The sequence below is a fragment of the Coregonus lavaretus genome (assembly GCF_964263955.1).
Source record: "Coregonus lavaretus genome assembly, chromosome: 26".
Lineage (NCBI taxonomy): Eukaryota > Metazoa > Chordata > Actinopteri > Salmoniformes > Salmonidae > Coregonus > Coregonus lavaretus.
Window position 1 is genome coordinate 25,300,606 of NC_140013.1, and position 20,418 is coordinate 25,321,023.

The 20,418-nt window shown below is 41.9% G+C and overlaps 1 protein-coding gene across 1 annotated transcript in view; it reads left to right on the plus strand.

Annotated features, from left to right (window-relative positions):
- The window catches only part of LOC311101733 (roundabout homolog 2-like), a gene marked incomplete at its 5' end in the record, with an annotated part of 67,620 nt that overhangs the window by 23,652 nt on the left and 23,550 nt on the right, over positions 1-20,418 (plus strand). The window contains 6 exons of the mRNA XM_084142903.1: positions 1,451-1,777; positions 11,460-11,617; positions 11,961-12,081; positions 12,169-12,307; positions 14,961-15,088; positions 17,738-17,862. Coding sequence (XP_083999029.1) covers positions 1,451-1,777; positions 11,460-11,617; positions 11,961-12,081; positions 12,169-12,307; positions 14,961-15,088; positions 17,738-17,862 — 998 coding nt within the window. The remainder of the gene's footprint in view (positions 1-1,450; positions 1,778-11,459; positions 11,618-11,960; positions 12,082-12,168; positions 12,308-14,960; positions 15,089-17,737; positions 17,863-20,418) is intronic.

Consider the following 20,418-nt stretch of genomic DNA (forward strand, 5'->3'; position numbering starts at 1 on the left):
CTGTGCTCCTTCAACTCCGCTATCAGATGGGGGAGGAGAGGTAGGAGATGGCTCCCCTGGCGAATGAACTCCGGACAACGACAAATGACAAGGCTGAGATGCATCCAACAAGCGTGAATGCCACTTCTACATTAATGTGGATGCTACCATGATATACGGATAGTCCTGAATGAATCGTGAATAATGATGAGTGAGAAAGTTACAGACCCAGAAATATCATACTCCGAAGACATGTTAACCTCTCAGCATTACAATAAGCATTTTTGGGTGGTATGATATTTATGCCTCTAACTTTCTCACTCATCATTATTCACGATTCATTCAGGATTATGTTTAGAAACCTATTCTATTCTTATTTACAATAAAAGTGACTCATGGCACAACACATTATTTACCATTCATTTCTATTGGGCACAATTTTTTTTTTTACAATCTGTTCATACACTGCACATTGGAGGTCTTTGCTTTTATCTTCATTTTAATTATTCACATTCCAGACCCAAAACTGTAGTCCACATTGTTAGAGCCATCTACTCTAAAAGCTTAGTTAAAGCACTTGGCTTGGAGAAGTACTCTTCTCCCATACAGCAGAGGGTAACAGTAATGGATCCCAAGAGGGAGGGATATGGGAGAGCGCTCTCTCTCTCTATTTCTCACTCTTTATATTTCTCTCTCTTTTTCTATTTCTCTCTCGCTCTCTATTGGCTTTCTCTTTCTGTCTTGTTTTAGTTAGCATCTCACTGGCCTTCATGTCTTCTCTGCTGAAATCCTGACTGACATTGAGATTGGCTATTACCATCTCAGAAGTTTGGCCAAATCTCCTGTGGCTTCTTCCTCCTTTTGAAAATATCCAATCAGACTAAACCTGTCTTCTTCAGCAGGCTTTACCGTACCTACCATTACTGACAATTGACATCTCAATGGATGTGGTTAAAAGGCTAGATAGTATGATACAGTCATTACAGTGTGAACAGTATACAAGCAGGATACTTACTTACCTATGCTCAAGGGGCTGTCTGAAAAAGTGTCTTATTAAATATTAGAATAGCAGAGGCCCAGAAGGTAAAAGAAAGATGTGATTTATCTCTACGGCGTCAAAATCCACCCTGGGGAGAAACGACAACATGAGATCTTCAGTACTCAAGTTCTGAGCCTTGTCAGCTTTACTATCATGGCGCATCAGTAGTAGATCTCAGTGGTGAGTGACAGATGTATTTCTCTATTATTGTCCAACCCATCTGTCTCTCCCTCAGACTTCATGCATCCTTACGTCCATGTCAGTGGAGATGATGGATTTGGGTTTGCCTGTCAGAGCTTTTCTACAGCCTTTTTTCTGAAGGGGATTACATTGTGTTGTGATGTTTTTTTTCTCCAGAGATGGCAGGTTTGGGCTACAGTTTGAATGACTGATAGACAGCTGCATGGATAGTAAACTTCTTTCACCTCACAGGGTCCCGAGCACGTTTTGAGGACAGCCCACCTTGGATCGTGGAGGACCCCTCTGACCTGATCGTGTCCAAGGGGGAGCCCGCCACCCTCAACTGCAAGGCAGAGGGGAGGCCTAACCCCACTGTGGAGTGGTACAAGGACGGTGAGCGGGTGGAAACGGACCGGGATGACCCTCGTTCTCACCGCATGCTCCTTCCCAGCGGCTCCCTCTTCTTCCTGCGTATCGTCCACGGACGACGCTCCAAACCAGACGAGGGCGTCTACACCTGTGTGGCACGTAACTACCTAGGAGAGGCTGTCAGTCGCAACGCTTCACTGGAAGTAGCCAGTAAGTCTTTGTCATTTTACTTGCTGTATATGTCACCCATTTACATTTTACATTTTAGTCATTTAGCAGACGCTCTTATCCAGAGCGACTTACAGTTAGTGAGTGCATACATTTTCACCCATTACCTGTGTGTTCTCTCTCTCACACTCTCTCGCTCTCTCTCTCTCTCTCTCTCGCTCTCTCTCTCTCTCTCTCTCTCTCTCTCTCTCTCTCTCTCTCTCTCTCTCTCTTCTCTCTCTCTCTCTCTCTCTCTCTCTCTCTCTCTCTCTCTCTCTCTCTCTCACTCTCTCACTCTCTCTCTCTCTCTCTCTCTCTCTCTCTCTCTCTCTCTCTCTCTCTCTCTCTCTCTCTCCTCTCTCTCTCTCTCTCTCTCTCTCTCTCTCTCACTCTCACTCTCACTCTCACTCTCACTCTCACTCTCACTCTCACTCTCACTCTCACTCTCACTCTCACTCTCACTCTCACTCTCACACACACACACACACACACACACACACACACAACAGGTGAAGAGGACAGGCTTTCAGCTGCTATTATGACCATTAAAGAGACTTGTCTATTATCGTGCTTGCCACAGTCATAAACCCCGCCTATTTCTACAATTCCTCTTCTTAAATCAGTTTTTAACATTAACCACACTGCTAACCTTAAATCAGTTTTTAACATTAACCACACTGCTAACCTTAAATCAGTTTTTATTTATTTGATATAGCCAATTATGACTTTGGTGACAATGGCCTCGCGTTCCATTTCCTCTCTTTCCCTTCTAATTGTGGCAGTGTGGCGTGACACTGGGCTGAACGCAGGCCCTATCTGGCGTTAGGAAATTGATTAGCGGAGTGTGTTGATTAGGAAAACGACCGTAACAGATTAGGGAATGTCTCCTTGTTAATAGCACAAAACAGCAATTTGCCTACATCTTGTCTTCCACCAGAGCACAGAGCCAGCCAGGCCTCCTCACCCTCAGCCTCTAACTGCTCATGGCTCACTGACCTCCATCACCGCTCATGTTCAAAAATAGGGCCAGCTTTAGTTCAGCTTCCATACTAAGCGATATATCCACACTCATAACTGCCTTAATGTTGCTGGACCCCAGGAAGAGTAGCTGCTGCCTTGGCAACAGCTAATGGGGATCCTTAATAAATACAATTACAAATAAACGGCAGAATATCAAATATTAGCGAAACAACACTTAAAATATTAGAGCAGAACCGGTTCCAGAGAAAAACATTTAAGCACCACAGTTATATTGTTGTTTTTGATGATGAATTCTCCTCAGCCAGTGGCGATGTAGCTGGAGATGACACAGTCATACCAGTAAGGCTATGCATCACCTAGAGGCAGGCACTCTAACGGTGACTAACCGCAGCAATGACTGTATTGTCCTAGGTCTGGTGCCTTTGGGTAGCTGGGGCATAAGTTAAGACCGTAGGGTGGTGGTGTTCTTAGCTTCACCCCCCAGGTTGGGGTGGGGTGAGGATGGTGTTAGATGTGTGGATACTAGGGACAACAGGTGGAGGGAGGAAGAGCTTTAGAAGAGCCCCCCCTCCCCTCTTTATGAGCAGTAATTAGTACTGCTGCATCTGTTAGACTAGACTATATGTGGTTTAAATCACTGAGGAGCTAATAGGATGGCTGGCTTTAAAGGCTGTTGTTGTCCACCTAAATCTCATGAATACCACCAGCCAGACTAATTACGCAACACGCCTGCTGAAAAGATTATACCTATCATACTGTCATATAGAACGTAAAGGAGTCGGTCTATGTGTTCTGTGAGCTGTTGATAGGTCTATCCAGGCTTTCTCCTCTAGTGTGTTTAGTTTGTTTCGTTTAATATATTTTATAAAATGTAATATTCACACATTCACTTCTCTTGAAATGAAACAAACTATGCTAGATTTAAAACAAACCTTATAGTCTGTACACATGTGAAGTTATCTTTTGTTTGTTTTTAGTCCCATCCTTCAGCTACCCTCAAACCCTCCCATCGATCCCTAAAGACCATCCAGTTTTGTTTCACAAAAGTTCTAAACCTTTCTATTCTCATAGTTTCTACAGATTGTAAATTAAAGCTAAATTTTTTTTGCTGAGAGTAATATTATATTATTGATCGATTGACTATGACTTTTCAAATCACCCAGCAGTGCAATTTGCAGAATTAGCTCCAGGTAAATGTTGCAATTCTTCAGCCATTTCTGAACCTGCGTCCAAAATCAAGCTACATATGGACAGTCCCAAAACAAATGATCTAATGATTCTGTCTCTTCGCAGCAAAATCTGCAGAGCTGGGATGGTTGTATTCCCCATATATATAACATTCTATTGGTTGCAAGAATTTTGTATAATAATTTAAATTGAAAAACTCTTACGTTTTGAAACCGGCGTCGTTTTGTGCATCGGTTCATAAATCATGTGCCATAGAATCGGTACAAATCAAATCTCTTCCCAACTATTTTGCAATCTATATGGCACAGCTGTACATTTTTGGGTCCTTAAATGAAACTGGTATACTTTTTTTCCCCCCCACAATTTTATTTTAACCAATTTTGGTATTTAATGCAGTTCCTTACTTTCTACCCTTTCCACTTGCCCCTTCCATTTTTTTGTAATTTTTGGTAGAGCAGACATGTCCATATATTTTTGTTAGCTGCATGTGTGACAACTCCACCAATCCTATTTATGATATCATTTACAAAGATTTATACCATTCTTAATTATTTTATTTTTTAATCAATTAGTATATTTGAGTTTAACCATTTAATATTTGTTGAGATATTTGTTCTGTCTTTTCTGGTGGATTAAACAGAAATTGCAACCAACTTTCTATGGCTTGTTCTAAAAATAGTTATATTTTGGAGATTTCATTTTCAAATAACCGAAAGGGAGAGGTTGTAATCTGAACAAAGGGTAAAAGGCCATTCTTGAATATGGGGTGAGACATTCTTACTAATCTGCTAGAGAACCAGTTTGGATGTAAGTATAACTGAAGCCTTTAGTGATAGGTCTAATGCTTTAATATTTAATTATTTCTGCCCTCCGAATTCAAATTCTTTATAGAAATAGGCTCATTTAATTTAGTCTGGTTTGCCGTTCCAAATAAAATGTAATATTTTTTGCTCATATAATTTAAAAAACAAGTTGCTAGGTGTAGGCCATAAGCAAATGGGTAAACTGGGATATGACTAAAGAGTTAAATCAGGGTATTTTTCCACAAATAGACAGGTATTTTCCTTTCCATGGTAGCAAGATCTTATCTCTGATCTGGATTAAAATAAAGATAAAGCAAGTTTTTTTTTTTTTTTTTTTTAAAGGCTTTACGGCCAGATGTCCCTCTTTCTCTTGATGGGGGTTTTATGAAGGAATGACATTTTTGGCTGCAGCTTGTTTCTTGGCCTCTTCTAGACTACAACTCTGCCACCGGTCTCTTCTTTAAACCCTGAAGAAGAAATACAGACAAGATGCTTTCTGTATGGACAGATATCATGGATACTACTTTACGTTACTCATTGTTCTTGTCATAATCATTTACATAAAGTATTCAAGATTTTGAATAATTGAGTTGGCTGTAACAAGTGCCTAAGGATTAATTTGTAGGCATGAGTTTACCACTCGTCCAAGCATTCAAACACAATAGGCTCAGGAGACCTGGCACTGCCTGAGTCCCTCTTTAACCTCAGTAAACACAGACAATGGCTGGATTAAATCAATCCCTCCTCTCCTCTCGACAGGCTGGCTCTATTAGCCATGACACAGCAGTTCCAGAGATAGGATTAGACCACCTCTAATGGGTTTACTCCTACTGTACTGAGGCAAAAGAACAATGACTGGCTGACCATCAGGTCACTTTATTCTAGGACCTGCTCTCAGCTAGAACACTGCCAGGGGAAGTAGGGGTGCTGAGGGTGCCCTGAAAAATCAGAATACAATTGTTTGTTTTTATTTAAAAAATGAAAATTTATATTTTTTCACAAAACTACAGGTCTTTTTAATAGTCCTGTAGTGCACTGGGCCTTTAATAGTCCTGTATTAGCTGACTGATATAGCCGTCTGCTGCGTGGTCAAAAAGCGACTTACAATTAGTGTGTTTATATTAAGATAACTAGTTGAGACAACTACATATCACAATTATAGCAAATACCTTTTCTCTCAATAAAGATGTTATCAGCAAAGTCAATGCTAGTAGGAAAGGGGGGAGGGTGCCAGGACAGAGAAGAGCTCTGACTGGGCTGAGCGGGAGCTGCCTTGTGCTGCTGTGCACAGCTCCCCACTCTGTCCGCTGGTTAGCATTCTTTTGCCATTAATGTTGTTCTGGAGGAAGCTCTGCAGAGTGGTCACTAGCTGGCATAGCCACAAAGTCATAAAATCATATTTTAAACGTAACCTTAATCACACTGCTAACCCTAATGCCTAACTCTAACCTAAAATTAAGACCAAAAATCACATTTTTGTTTTCATGAATTTTTACAATATAGACCATTTTGACTTTGCAGCTGGCCCATCTAGCAGATATCTCTGTCGGGCCCAAGGGCCACACAATGCAATGCAGCCCTTTGTTTTTTTGATGAAGCCCATTATTGCCATGACTACTCTCTCTCTCCCATCTCCCCCCTTCAAAACATTAACAGATGGCCACTTCGACTCCACTAAAGCTGCACTCTTGCTAAATGCTAAATATTGAGATTAATGTCACTTAAAAATACAGTTGTGAATATTCTGGGGATATTCTTAATCTCTTAATCTGTATAATCCCTGAAACATGAAAGTTATGAAAATAAATGGCACTGTCCCAGAATAGGAATGTAACAGTAAAGTATGAAATTGTATGCACTCACTACTGTAAGTCGCTCTGGATAAGAGCGTATGCTAAATGATTAAAATGTAAATGTAACAGTTATTATAGTAGTAACCATTTAGCATGATGGTTAGGCATTTAGCCACAGTGTTTAAGCTGAGCTAAAGGAATAGCAGGAGGTGAATATGGCCTTTATTTATCCTCAGGCCCTTAGGTGCCCTGTTCTCCACTCCTGTCATCGTAAGGTTGGGATAGTTCAGATTCAGGATGTCCTGGTACTTACTCACCATCAGTGGGAATCAGTGTGAATCAGGTCTGGTAAAAATACTGTGTTTTGGACATTACCTCAGGAAGTCCCCTGGCCGTCTGTCTGTCTGAAAATATCAGGAGATTCCTGTGGTGCCATCATCATTTCATAAAAATATAATAGTGTGTGAATTCTGTGAAATGACTTTTAGCATGGCAGCCTTTAAAGCCTGGGTGCAGGAGGGATCATATTAACTTCAACAGCTTCAAAGAGTTGCTCTTGGCTGCTCGCACTGCACAGTGTTTGGGGGAAATTCTGAGGCTATTTTCCACTCTCTGACACGTGTTTCAAGACACTCAAATGGCCCAGATTCTGGGACATCCATGGTTGAATGTGTGGGTGAGAGTGGAGAGGTGTCTAGGTGTTTGTGTGTGTGTGGTTATGGGATTAGCTCATTGGCTCTATACCCATGACTTCTCTTCAGTTCCCTCGATATGGCTGGGTAGCAATGGTCTCTGTGCTCCCGGTCTCGTCTCTGCACTAGCCCTTTACAGACGGAGCTCTAAAAATAATACACCACTTTCAATTAGCCCTCAGCTATCTAAAGCTTTTCAAACAAGCAGCCAGCTGAGTGGGGACTACTGAACAGACTGTTGGGAAGGGTGTGTGCTTTGACAGGTTATAGCTCATCCATCTCTCGTCTAAAGGGGGGTTCTTTAATTGTGTTGGGGTCTCCTTTTGTTGGGTTTTGGGGGCGGGTGGGATGGGAGGTCAGGGGGTTCCGTTATACCCCTGAAGGGACAGATGGCCTGGCAGTGTGTGCCTCTAAATGTTCCCTTAAACTGCCCCCCTGCCTATGTATTTAACTCTCCCCAGACTGTAGGAGCTCAACTCCTACTAGTTGGATGAGCTGATGTGGTGGGTGTATTACAATCTGAGACAGAAAAAACTCCAGTTGGATATGATGAAGAATTCTGACAAGCTTTTTAATGTTCTGTACAAGCCTTTTACTTTTGAAAGAAATGGGTAACAGAAGTCGACTTTTCTAAAAGTTTAAATGTCACGTCAATGACAAAAGCCTAGTCTCAGCTGGGGGAATTAAATGTGCTTCATTATAATATAGAAAAAATGCCTCCAAATGATCAAAAGTAGAGATTACTGCTGCATTTGAACAGGCAGTGACTTCAGGCAGGCGGAGAGTGTGTGACAGATTGTCTCATATTGGGGGGCTGGCGAGAGGGAGGGGGGAGATTGAGCAGACAGATTGACAGATGACCACTTCAATCCTGACAGCGGATCTGAAACGCAGCCGGCTCAGCGAAGGCTCAGCCACCATTTGTCAGTTTCTCAGAGATTGGAATATTCATAGCAACACGTTTCCCAAGATAATTGCAGCCCTTACAACTCAAGACAGAGGGAGACGCTCTATACGCTGTAGATGACTGTGATAAACTAAATGAGATGGTAGTCAGTCAGTCACTGTGGTTGTGAATATAAATGCCATGTTAAAGACACAGATAGCTGCTATGTTGATGAGGAGGTATCTGTCAAACGCATGTCAGGGGATAAGTGATGGGGTTAGTGTGGCTTAGCTGGAGAGACGCACAGTTGATAGACAGGTGATGAGTTCACTAATGTGTTTAGTATAGATTAACTGATGTTTGAGATTGGACTAATTCACAACATATTTGCAGTGCTAATTGATTTGATTGGGAGTTGATGCATTACCGTGTTAACAGATGGATAGTTTGACAGGCAGGCAGATAGTCTTGGTCTGATTGTTTATTTTGTAAAATGCCAACCTGAAACATTTATAAAGGTATAAGAAGAGATATTGATTATTCTGAAGTAGTGTGTGTTGGTCACATAAAAGGCCAGAGGTAAGGGTTCATAGGGAGGGTCAACTGCAGACCCTCAGTGTGAGTGTGTGTGCATTTTCAAGGCTGGAATAGTAGTGCTGCACAGGTTTCCTGAGGCCTCGGCCAGGTTCGAGTCCAGGCTCTGTCGCAGCCGGCCGCGACCGGGAGACCCATGGGCGGCGCACAATTGGTCCAGCGTCGTCCAAGGTAGGGGAGGGTTTGGCCGGCAGGGATGTGGGTTCGTTTCCCACGGGGGGCCAGTATTGGAAAAAAAAAACATGTATGCATTCACTAACTGTAAGTCGCTCTGGATAAGAGCATCTGCTAAATGACCTAAATGTAAATGTGTCAGAGTTCATACAGCAGCTTTCCTCTGTCAATCACTTCTGGGATTTAATGACAATAAAGGTTGCTGCCAAGTCAAGCATCTCATCCTGTCTTCATTTGCAGAGAAAAGGCTGTAACCTCACTGTGTGACAGTGACAAAGACCATGTCCCTTTTTTAGTTTTGTCGTTTGTTGTGTCAAACTGTCAGATTTATAGGGCGGAAATGTGAGTTAGCGTAGTGTCCAGTGTGAGACAGAAGCATTGCATTAATGTGTGATGCCATTTTTCCCTCTGACAGGTTACATTTTTTATGTGTTTGTATTTGTTTACTCTGTGTTGGACTGAGCCAGATTAATTATTCATCCACTCTGACAGTAGAGACTGCAGATTAGGATGCGGCACAGGAAACATGAAAACACTGCACAACAAGGAAGTTGCCAGGGATTTGAACAGTCATGTACAAGCACAAAACACAATGTACTGCTCTCACCCAATCAGCTCGTTTTCCTCTCGTCTAACCTTCAAACAGAAACTCTACATATAAAATATGCTCTAATTGATTTCAAGGACAATATTTGACATTGCACTTGTGATGACATTGACAGAATACCGCATTGGAGATTGATGTGTACGCCGATTCTGATGTGTATATATCTCATATACAGTAGTTTGCATTTGAAAGAAAACATATTCTCAATAACATACAGTGAGGGGAAAAAGTATTTGATCCCCTGCTGATTTTGTACGTTTTCCCACTGACAAAGACATGATCAGTCTAAAATTTTAATGGTAGGTTTATTTGAACAGTGAGAGACAGAATAACAACAACAAAATCCAGAAAAACGCATGTGAAAAATGTTATACATTGATTTGTATTTTAATGAGGGAAATAAGTATTTGACCCCTCTGCAAAACATGACATAGTACTTGGTGGCAAAACCCTTGTTGGCAATCACAGAGATCAGACGTTTCTTGTAGTTGGCCACCAGGTTTGCACACATCTCAGGAGGGATTTTGTTCCACTCCTCTTTGCAGATCTTCTCCAAGTCATTAAGGTTTCGAGGCTGACATTTGGCAACTCGAACCTTCAGCTCCCTCCACAGATTTTCTATGGGATTAAGGTCTGGAGACTGGCTAGGCCACTCCAGGACCTTAATGTGCTTCTTCTTGAGCCACTCCTTTGTTGCCTTGGCCGTGTGTTTTGGGTCATTGTCATGCTGGAATACCCATCCACAACCCATTTTCAATGCCCTGGGAAGGAGGTTCTCACCCAAGATTTGACGGTACATGGCCCCGTCCATCGTCCCTTTGATGCGGTGAAGTTGTCCTGTCCCCTTAGCAGAAAAACATCCCCAAAGCATAATGTTTCCACCTCCATGTTTGACGGTGGGGATGGTGTTCTTGGGGTCATAGGCAGCATTCCTCCTTCTCTAAACACGCGAGTTGAGTTGATGCCAAAGAGCTCGATTTTGGTCTCATCTGACCACAACACTTTCACCCAGTTCTCCTCTGAATCATTCAGATGTTCATTGGCAAACTTCAGACGGCCCTGTATATGTGCTTTCTTGAGCAGGGGGACCTTGCGGGCGCTGCAGGATTTCAGTCCTTCATGGCGTAGTGTGTTACCAATTGTTTTCTTGGTGACTATGGTCCCAGCTGCCTTGAGATCATTGACAAGATCCTCCTGTGTAGTTCTGGGCTGATTCCTCACCGTTCTCATGATCATTGCAACTCCACGAGGTGAGATCTTGCATGGAGCCCCAGGCTGAGGGAGATCGACAGTTATTTTGTGTTTCTTCCATTTGCAAATAATCGCACCAACTGTTGTCACCTTCTCACCAAGCTGCTTGGCGATGGTCTTGTAACCCAATCCAGCCTTGTGTAGGTCTACAATCTTGTCCCTGACATCCTTGGAGAGCTATTTGGTCTTGGCCATGGTGGAGAGTTTGGAATCTGATTGATTGATTGCTTCTGTGGACAGGTGTCTTTTATACAGGTAACAAGCTGAGATTAGGAGCACTCCCTTTAAGAGTGTGCTCCTAATCTCAGCTCGTTACCTGTATAAAAGACACCTGGGAGCCAGAAATCTTTCTGATTGAGAGGGGGTCAAATACTTATTTCCCTCATTAAAATGCAAATCAATTTATAACATTTTTGACATGTGTTTTTCTGGATTCTTTTGTTGTTATTCTGTCTCTCACTGTTCAAATAAACCTACCATTAAAATTATAGACTGATCATTTCTTTGTCAGTGGGCAAACGTACAAAATCAGCAGGGGATCAAATGCTTTTTTTCCCCTCACTGTACATATAAAGGTAATAAATGAATAGATAATAACAATATGCTATATACTGTAGTTTGAGTCTGTCTATTTTTCTAATGTGTTTACCTAGCTGGTAAAATAAAGGTAATATGAATAGATAGACTAAACCATGTCAATGCTCTCCTCTCCCCAGTCCTGAGGGATGACTTCCGCCAGGCCCCCAGTGATGTGGTGGTGGCAAATGGTGAGCCAGCGGTCCTGGAGTGTGTTCCCCCCCGGGGTCACCCTGAGCCCACCGTCTCCTGGAAGAGGAACAACGCCCGCGTCAGCAACAAGGATGACCGCATCTCTGTGAGTCTCACCTATATGACCCCTGAACTATAACCCCTAGTTACAGCATCAAGCTCATTAGAGTTAGAAGTAAAACCCTCAAGTTCCAACCCAAAGCTCAGTGCAGTTCAATCCCAAGTCAACCCAAACTGTTTCAAAGGCCATTAATATAATTAATGATGCATGCTGATGATGGTGGAATCATTAATGATACTTGTTGATGATGGTGGAATCATTCATGATACTGTACATTCATTTGTAGTGCTGATGTCATATGGTGGAAGTACTGTCTCTCCTCTGAGAAGCCCAAAGGCTAATACATGGAGTGATATGATGACCTGTCATCATTGTCTTGTTTTTCCAGATGCGTGGGGGCAAGCTGATGATCTCCCACACCAGGAAGAGTGATGCTGGCATGTATGTGTGTGTGGGCACCAACATGGTGGGAGAGAGGGACAGTGATCCTGCTGAGTTGGTGGTGTATGGTGAGTCTCTCACACCAATGTGTGTGTGTGTGTGTGTGTGTGTGTGTGTGTGTATTTGTGTGTGTAACTCTGGGTCTCTCTTTGCAGAGCGTCCTGTGCTGATGCGGAGGCCGGTGAACCAGGTGGTGATGGAAGAAGAGACCGTTGACTTTCTGTGTGAGGTACACGGAGACCCCGCCCCCACGGTACGCTGGCGCCGAGAGCAGGCAGAGCTCCCCCGTGGGAGGTGAGGACACATTGACGGACAGGTCCACTCACTAATAGAAAATTAAACTGATTGAATTACACTTGAAGAGATAGACAAAACACTCAGGCGATACATTGATTGATGGAGTGCTGGAGGTACAGACTGACAGAATGAGGGAAGCCCATTCACCAGGGGTGCACAGCCATGTGCACAGATAGGGCTCTACCTGTGTAGAGCTCATGCCCCCTTGCCCTTCCAGTCTCCAAAGTGCCCTTTTGGGTGGTGGTATATTTTCCCCCCAAATTAATTTGTTGTATAATATTGTTGTTCGTAACCCACTGCCCGCAAGTAGTCGTGATGTCCTCAAGTTCGCTAATCCCATAACCCACTCCGTCCGTTGGTAGCGCCTGTTGATCTGCCCTGTACAGAGCTCGCGCATGCCCGGTATCCAAACATGCATGGCTTGAGAGATGTGGTCACTGCTTGAGTGTGTGTAGCTAGCTGCCTAGTTTAAATATCAACAGTACTGCCACAGCAGCATAACACTTTCATACTTGATAACACTTGATTTAGCCTACATCATCAATAATATTGGGTCTGGTTGGCTGATACATGCAGCAGAGCGAGACAGAAAGACATAGAGAGGAGAGGCTGCATCAATGACCCTCCGACCCAACTTCACCCATTCTTCAGTCGGTAGTTGCACGTGTCAGAGCAGCAGCAACACAGGCAGTCTAGACTCAAGCTAACCAACATATACTAAAATATCCACACAAGCCACTAGCCAGCCAGCCATATATCATGAGTTAGAAGATTAGGAATATTATATTATGCAGTTATTCTTCTTATTTTATACAAGCATGGAAGATAAATCATAATCAGTAAAATAAATTGCACTAGCTAACTAGCAGATTTACATCAATCATCAACATGAATGATCAGTTGATAGCCCACCCTCTTTTTCGATTTCAATCATGTGTTTAGGAGGCTCTGTAAGTAACTATCTTGCTTATAATTTGTGATGAGTGAGTGTGTTGTTGCAGAAATAAATAGGGGTATGATTTTTTTTTAAGTGAGTGGTGGGGGGGGGGGTTAATTAAGGTATGTGACACATTGATTGATGGAGTGCTGGAGGTACAGACTGACTGACAGACTGACGGAATTAGGGAAGCCCATTCACCAGGGATGCATATGGGATTAAAGTATGTGACCTAGAAAGCACAGCTACAGAAATTACTCATTAATTCATGCCTTCCCTTCCCTCAGCCAATACAAATTCATGAATGGGAGGCCAGTGAGGATTCATTAGTTAACATGTACCTCCTGTGACTCTGCAACTTGACTATACAGTTAGAAGATCATCCGGGTGCACAAAATATACATATTTCAATATTATTATGATTATACTGTAACTATGGGGAGTGTGGGGGTGGTAAGAAAATTAAAATACTTTCATTACTCTAAGATGGTGATGGAGGTGACTCACTCTGCCCATTCTGATTTGCTGTTTGACTCTAACACGGTTGACTTGTGCATATCGCTCTGCAGATGTATTAAGTTATAGGGTTGACTCATCTTTTCTTTATTTATTGTTTTATTATTTTTTGTCTACAGTTTCAGATTACTTCATAGTTACATTTTGATGGTCAAGTACATTCAAGGTCACTTTTACATAGTTCAAAGGCAGTGGTTCTCACAAATCAAATCAAATTCTATTTGTCACATGCGCCGAATACAACAGGTGTAGACCAGACCTTACAGTGAAATGCTTACTTACAAGCCCTTAACCAACAATGCAGTTTTAAGAAAAATAAGTGTTAAGTAAAAAATAAAATTAACAAATACTTAAAGAGCAGCAGTAAAATAACAGTAGCGAGGCTATATACAGGGGGTACTGGTACAGAATCAATGTGCGGGGGCACAAGTTAGTCGAGGTAATTGAGGTAATATGTATTTGTAGGTAGAATTAAAGTGACTATGCATAGATAATAAACAGAGAGTAGCAGCAGCATAAGAGGGGGGGGGGGACAATCAAATAGTCCATGTAGCCATTTGATTAGCTGTTCAGGAGTCTTATGGCTTGGGGGTAGAAGCTGTTAAGAAGCCTTTTGGACCTAGACTTGGCGCTCCGGTACCGCTTGCCGTGTGGTAGCAGAGAGCACAGTCTATGTCTAGGGTAGCTGGAGTCTTTTACAATTTTTAGGGCCTTCCTCTGACACCGCCTGGTATAGAGGTCCTGGATGGCAGGAAGCTTGGCCTCAGTGATGTAATGGGCCGTACGCACTACCCTCTGTAGTGCCTTGCGGTTGGAGGCCGAGTAGTTGCCATACCAGGCAGTGATGCAACCAGTCAGGATGCTCTCGATGGTGCAGCTGTAGAACGTTTTGAGGATCTGAGGACCCATGCCAAATCTTTTCAGTCTCCTGAGGGAGAATAGGCTTTGTCGTGCCCTCTTCACGACTGTCTTGGTGTGTTTGGAACATGATAGTTTGTTGGTGATGTGGACACCAAGGAACTTGAAGCTCCCAACCTGCTCCACTACAGCCCCGTCGATGAGAATGTAGGCGTACTCAGTCCTCCTTTAACCTGTAGTCCACAATCATCTCCTTTGTCTTGATCACGTTGAGGGAGAGGTTGTTATCCTTGTTCACTTTATGAAAATACTTTTACTCCCTGTGTTTCGCTCTCCCAGGTTTGAGATCCGCAGTGACAACAGCCTGCGTCTGACCAGGGTGAGAGAGGAGGACGAGGGAACTTACACCTGTATGTCTGAGAACAGTGTGGGCAAGACAGAGGCTTCAGCCATGCTACAGGTCCATGGTAAGAAACAAAGATTCACTCACTCTCTCACACACACACACACACACAGATATACGTTCTCATACTCAAAGGCACATTCATGCAGTACAGTACAGTCACACACTTATGTCCACTTCATTTGACAGTGGTCATGTAGAGTTGTCAGAACTCTGCCCATCTGGGCCTCCCAAGTGGCGCAGTGGTCTAAGGCACTGCATCACAGTGCTTGCTGTGCCACTAGAGATCCTGGTAGCGATGGGACAAGACTGTAACTACCAATTGGATACCATGAAATTGGGGAGAAAAAGGGGGTAAAATACAACCCCCAAAAAGTTTTATTTTATTTTTTTTAACTCTGCCCATCCATCCGTGTGTGTTGGAATATGTGTTGGAATATCAATGTATTTGTGCTGTGCTCTCTTCTCTTCAACTCCACTGACAGAAGCTTATGTTAAACCGTATGGATTACTCCCTCTGACAGCTGTTTGGGAGATGGTGTGCTTTAATACACTGCCAGAGAGCAGGACCACTATTAATAAGACGTGTGTCTGTGTGTCTGTATGGCTGTGTGTCTGTGTTGGCTGTGTTGGCTGAGTGGGCAGCGGGGTTGACTTCATCCTTCATTTGCTTTTGTCAGTCCTGATGAAATCCAAAACCCTCCCCCTCCAAACAACGCATTCCCTTCATTCTGTTCCATGTGCCATTGACTATGTAGGAGATGTAGATCAGCTTTAATATTGCAGATAGATTGTAACTTCCATCAATGTAATTGTCTGCATCACTTCCAATCCCCCATATATTTTTTCTCTCTCGCATATATATATATATACACACACACACACACACATATATATATATATATATATATATATATATATATATATATATATATATACACACATATATATATATATATATATATATATACACACATATATATATATATATATATATACACACACATATATATATATATATATATATATACACACACATATATATATATATATATATATATATATATATATACACACATATATATATATACACACACATATATATATATATATATATATATATATATATATATATATACACACATATATATATATATATATATATATACACACATATATATATATATATATATATATATATATACACACATATATAAATACATATCCTTTAAAAAAATATATTTCCCTTTATTACTTTCCAACCCCACCACCCGCCCCTAATTAGAGTAAACTAGTGAACAACAACGCTTAGGCCTCTACTTCCAGCTTATACATACTATATACATTTTATGGACACAGTCAATTTTACAATAATTATATTTTGTTTGTTTTTACTCCTGAACTTCCTCTACCCTCAACCTCTCCTGTCCACCCGGTTTGCCTATATATGCCATATCTTTCCAACTGTGCTCTTTCACAAACGCTCTCAACCTATAACCTATATACTTATTATGGACACAGTATGCTTTACATTAGTTATCTTGTTGTTGTTAGTTGTTGTTAGTCCCATCCTTCAGCTCCATTCAACACCTCCCATCTATCTCCTAACACCATCCATATTAGATTACTATTTGCCATATATTTTTCAACTGTGATGTTTCACAAAAGTTCTGAACCCTTCTATTCTCATTGTTTCTACAGATTGAAAATAAACATTTTTGCTAAAATTATTATAATATTATTGATCGATTGACTATGACTTTTCAGATCACCCAGTAGTGCTATCTGCAGGGTTAGCTCCAGGTAAATATTGCAATCCTTCAGCCATTCCTGGACCTGTGACCAAAAACAAGCTACAAATGGACAGTACCAAAACAAATGATCTAATGATTCTGTCTCTTCGCAGCAAAAGCTGAAGAGCTGGGAAGATTGTATCCCCCATATAAATAACATTCTATTGGTAGCAAGAATTTTGTATAATAATTTAAATTGAAAAATTCTAAGTTTTGAATCCGGTGTCGTTTTGCGTATCAGTTCATAAACACTATGCCATGGAATCGGTACGTCAAAAATCTATTCTCAACTATTTTGCAGTCTAATTTATATGGGACGGCTGTCAATCCCTACTAATTTGCTAGAGAACCAGTTCGGATTTGTGTTTGTGTATGCACGTGTTTGTGTGTGAAGTCAGGGAAGAAGCCTGCTGAGGAGAGTAAACAGCAGGAGAGCTCAGAGTCTATGGAAGGGGAGTCAATGCTGTCGTTGTGCAGTCAAAGTCTATAGGAAGACAGGATGTGGTGGGATCAGAAGCAAGCTGTGGCCACAACACACAACCTGACTACCAGTTCATTTCCACTGATATCACTTCAAAGTAAACCCACAAATACAATCACAATAGTTTGATTGGAATTAGATGATGGCTCGTCTCAGTATAAAATATATGCATCAATGTCTTCACTCGATAATGTGAAAATGAGAGGGCAGATTAATCAGAAAGGGAAACCATATATCAACTGGCTGAGGGTTAAAGGTGACTGCAGTCAAATCACGGAGTAAAAAGGGTAGTTCTAAATGTTTAATCAGTACTGTTCTGGCATTACTGAGTAGGTATTGATTATGCAGGGGAGATGGGAGAAAATTGTGAATTCAAACGCTAAAGCCTAACGCCTAAAACCTGAAGCTTCTAAAAGAGTGTGTCTCCTCTCCTCTCCAGTGCCCCCACAGATCACCATTAAACCCCGGGACCAGATCTCAGCTCAGGGGCGCAGCATCACCTTCCGCTGTGGCACCAGAGGAAACCCCTCACCCGCCATCTTCTGGAAGAAAGAAGGAAGCCAGGTAAGAGTGTCACTTCCTGATAAACAGGTTGAGAGAGGCCAATAAAGACTACCCCCTAATAAATAAATAAATAAATAAATAAATAAAGACTAATACCTTGTAAAGAGGTTAAAATAATGAAAGAAAATTCCAACTATGTACACACTACAGCATGTGTTGTTGTAGGTAAATGGCAAGTTAAACTGATCAACAAAGTAGTGATGTTGTTATGTCACATTTGCAGTTGAAGTCGGAAGTTTACATACACCTTAGCCAAATACATTTAAACTCGGTTTTTCACAATTCCTGACATTTAATCCTTGTAGAAATTCACTGTCTTAGGTCAGTTAGGATCACCACTTTATTTTAAGAATGTGAAATGTCAGAATAATAGTAGAGATAATTATTTATTTCAGCTTTTATTTATTTCATCACATTCCCAGTGGGTCAGAAGTTTACATACACTCAATTAGTATTTGGTAGCATTGCCTTTAAATTGTTTAACTTGGGTCAAACGTTTCGGGTAGCCTTCCACAAGCTTCCCACAATAGGTTGGGTGAATTTTGGCCCATTCCTCCTGACAGAGCTGGTGTAACTGAGTCCGGTATGTAGGCCTCCTTGCTCATACACGCTTTTTCAGTTCTGCCCACACATTTTCTATAGGATTGAGGTCAGGGCTTTGTGATGGCCACTCCAATACATTTAAATGTTTAGTCATTTAGCAGACGCTCTTATCCAGAGCGACTTACAGTTAACAATACCTTGACTTTGTTGTCCTTAAGCCATTTTGCCACAACTTTGGAAGTATGCTTGGGGTCATTGTCCATTTGGAAGACCCATTTGCGACCAAGCTTTAACTTCCTGACTGATGTCTTGAGACGTTGCTTCAATATATCCACATAATTTTCCTTCCTCATGATGCCATCTATTTTGTGAAGTGCACCAGTCCCTCCTGCAGCAAAGCACCCCCACAGCATGTTGCTGCCACCCCCGTTTTTCACGGTTGGGATGGTGTTCTTCGGCTTGCAAGTGTCCCTCCTTTTCCTCCAAACATAACGATGGTCATTATGGCCAAACGGTTCTATTTTTGTTTCATCAGACCAGAGGACATTTCTCCAAAAAGGACCATCTTTGTCCCCATGTGCAGTTGCAAACCGTAGTCTGGCTTTTTAATTGCGGTTTTGGAGCAGTGGCTTCTTCCTTGCTGAGCGGCCTTTCAGGTTATGTCGATATAGGACTCTTTTTACTGTGTCCTCCAGCATCTTCACAAGGTCCTTTGCTGTTGTTCTGGGAATTATTTGCACTTTTCGCACCAAAGTACGTTCATCTCTAGGAGACAGAACGCGTCTCCTTCCTGAGTGGCATGACCGCTGCGTGGTCCCATGGTGTTTATACTTGCGTACTATTGTTTGTACAGATGAACGTGGTACCTTCAGGCGTTTGGAAATTGCTCCCAAGGATGAACTAGACTTGTGGAGGTCTACAATTTTTTTTCTGAGGTCTTGGCTGATTTCTTTTGATTTTCCCATGATGTCACGCAAAGAGGCACTGAGTTTGAAGGTAGACCTTGAAATACATCCACAGGTACACCTCCAATTGACTCAAATGATGTCAATTAGCCTATCAGAAGCTTCTAAAGCCATGACATAATTTTCTGGAATTTTCCAAGCTGTTTTAAAGGCACAGTCAACTTAGTGTATGTAAACTTCTGACCCACTGGAATTGTGATACAGTGAATTATAAGTGAAATAATCTGTCTGTAAACAATTGTTGGAAAAATTACTTGTGTCATGCACAAAGTAGATGTCCTAACCGACTTGCCAAACTATACTTTGTTAACAAGACATTTGTGGTTTGAAAAATGAGTTTTAATGTCTCCAACCTAAAATGTATGTAAACTTCCGACTTCAACTTTAAGTACAGTTACATTTTTGTCATTTAGCAGACGCTCTTATCCAAAGTGACTTACAGTAGTGAGTGGATACATTTTTGTATTTTTTTCCTGTACTGTTCCCCCGTGGGAAACGAACCCATAACCCTGGCGTTACAAGCGCTATGCTCTACCAACTGAGCCACACGGGACCTGTGTGTTTTAGCCTTATTATTCAATAGGCCATTATTTTGATCAGCAGCAGACAAATTGTTTTCTCTCCATGTTTGTTTGGTGGTGACTCATTTGAATTCTCTCGGCTTGAAAACAAGCCCGGGAATCGTTAGAGTTTAACAGCGCTTTCACACTTTCTTCTTGATTGCCGTGCTCTTGAAGAGACGTTGGCCGAGGCGAAATGAGGGAGGGAGCTCATTTTGCATTTGGCTGTGAAATGCAAAGACCAATACTCAGATGAGCTACATCAGGTGGGAGAGGAGCTGCTTCCCTGGAAGATAGGCACAGAAACACTATGTTTTAACGCCTCCAGTCTATATGATAGTTGTGGTGGCTGGTCGGTCCCCTGCTTGTGAAGCGGTTTGCTGTACTTTTGGGATTCTCTTATGGGTTTATAACCCTGGTCCTCCACTCACTCAGTCTAAGCCTCTTACAGGAATGAAATGGATGGATGGGGAGATGGATGGAAGGAT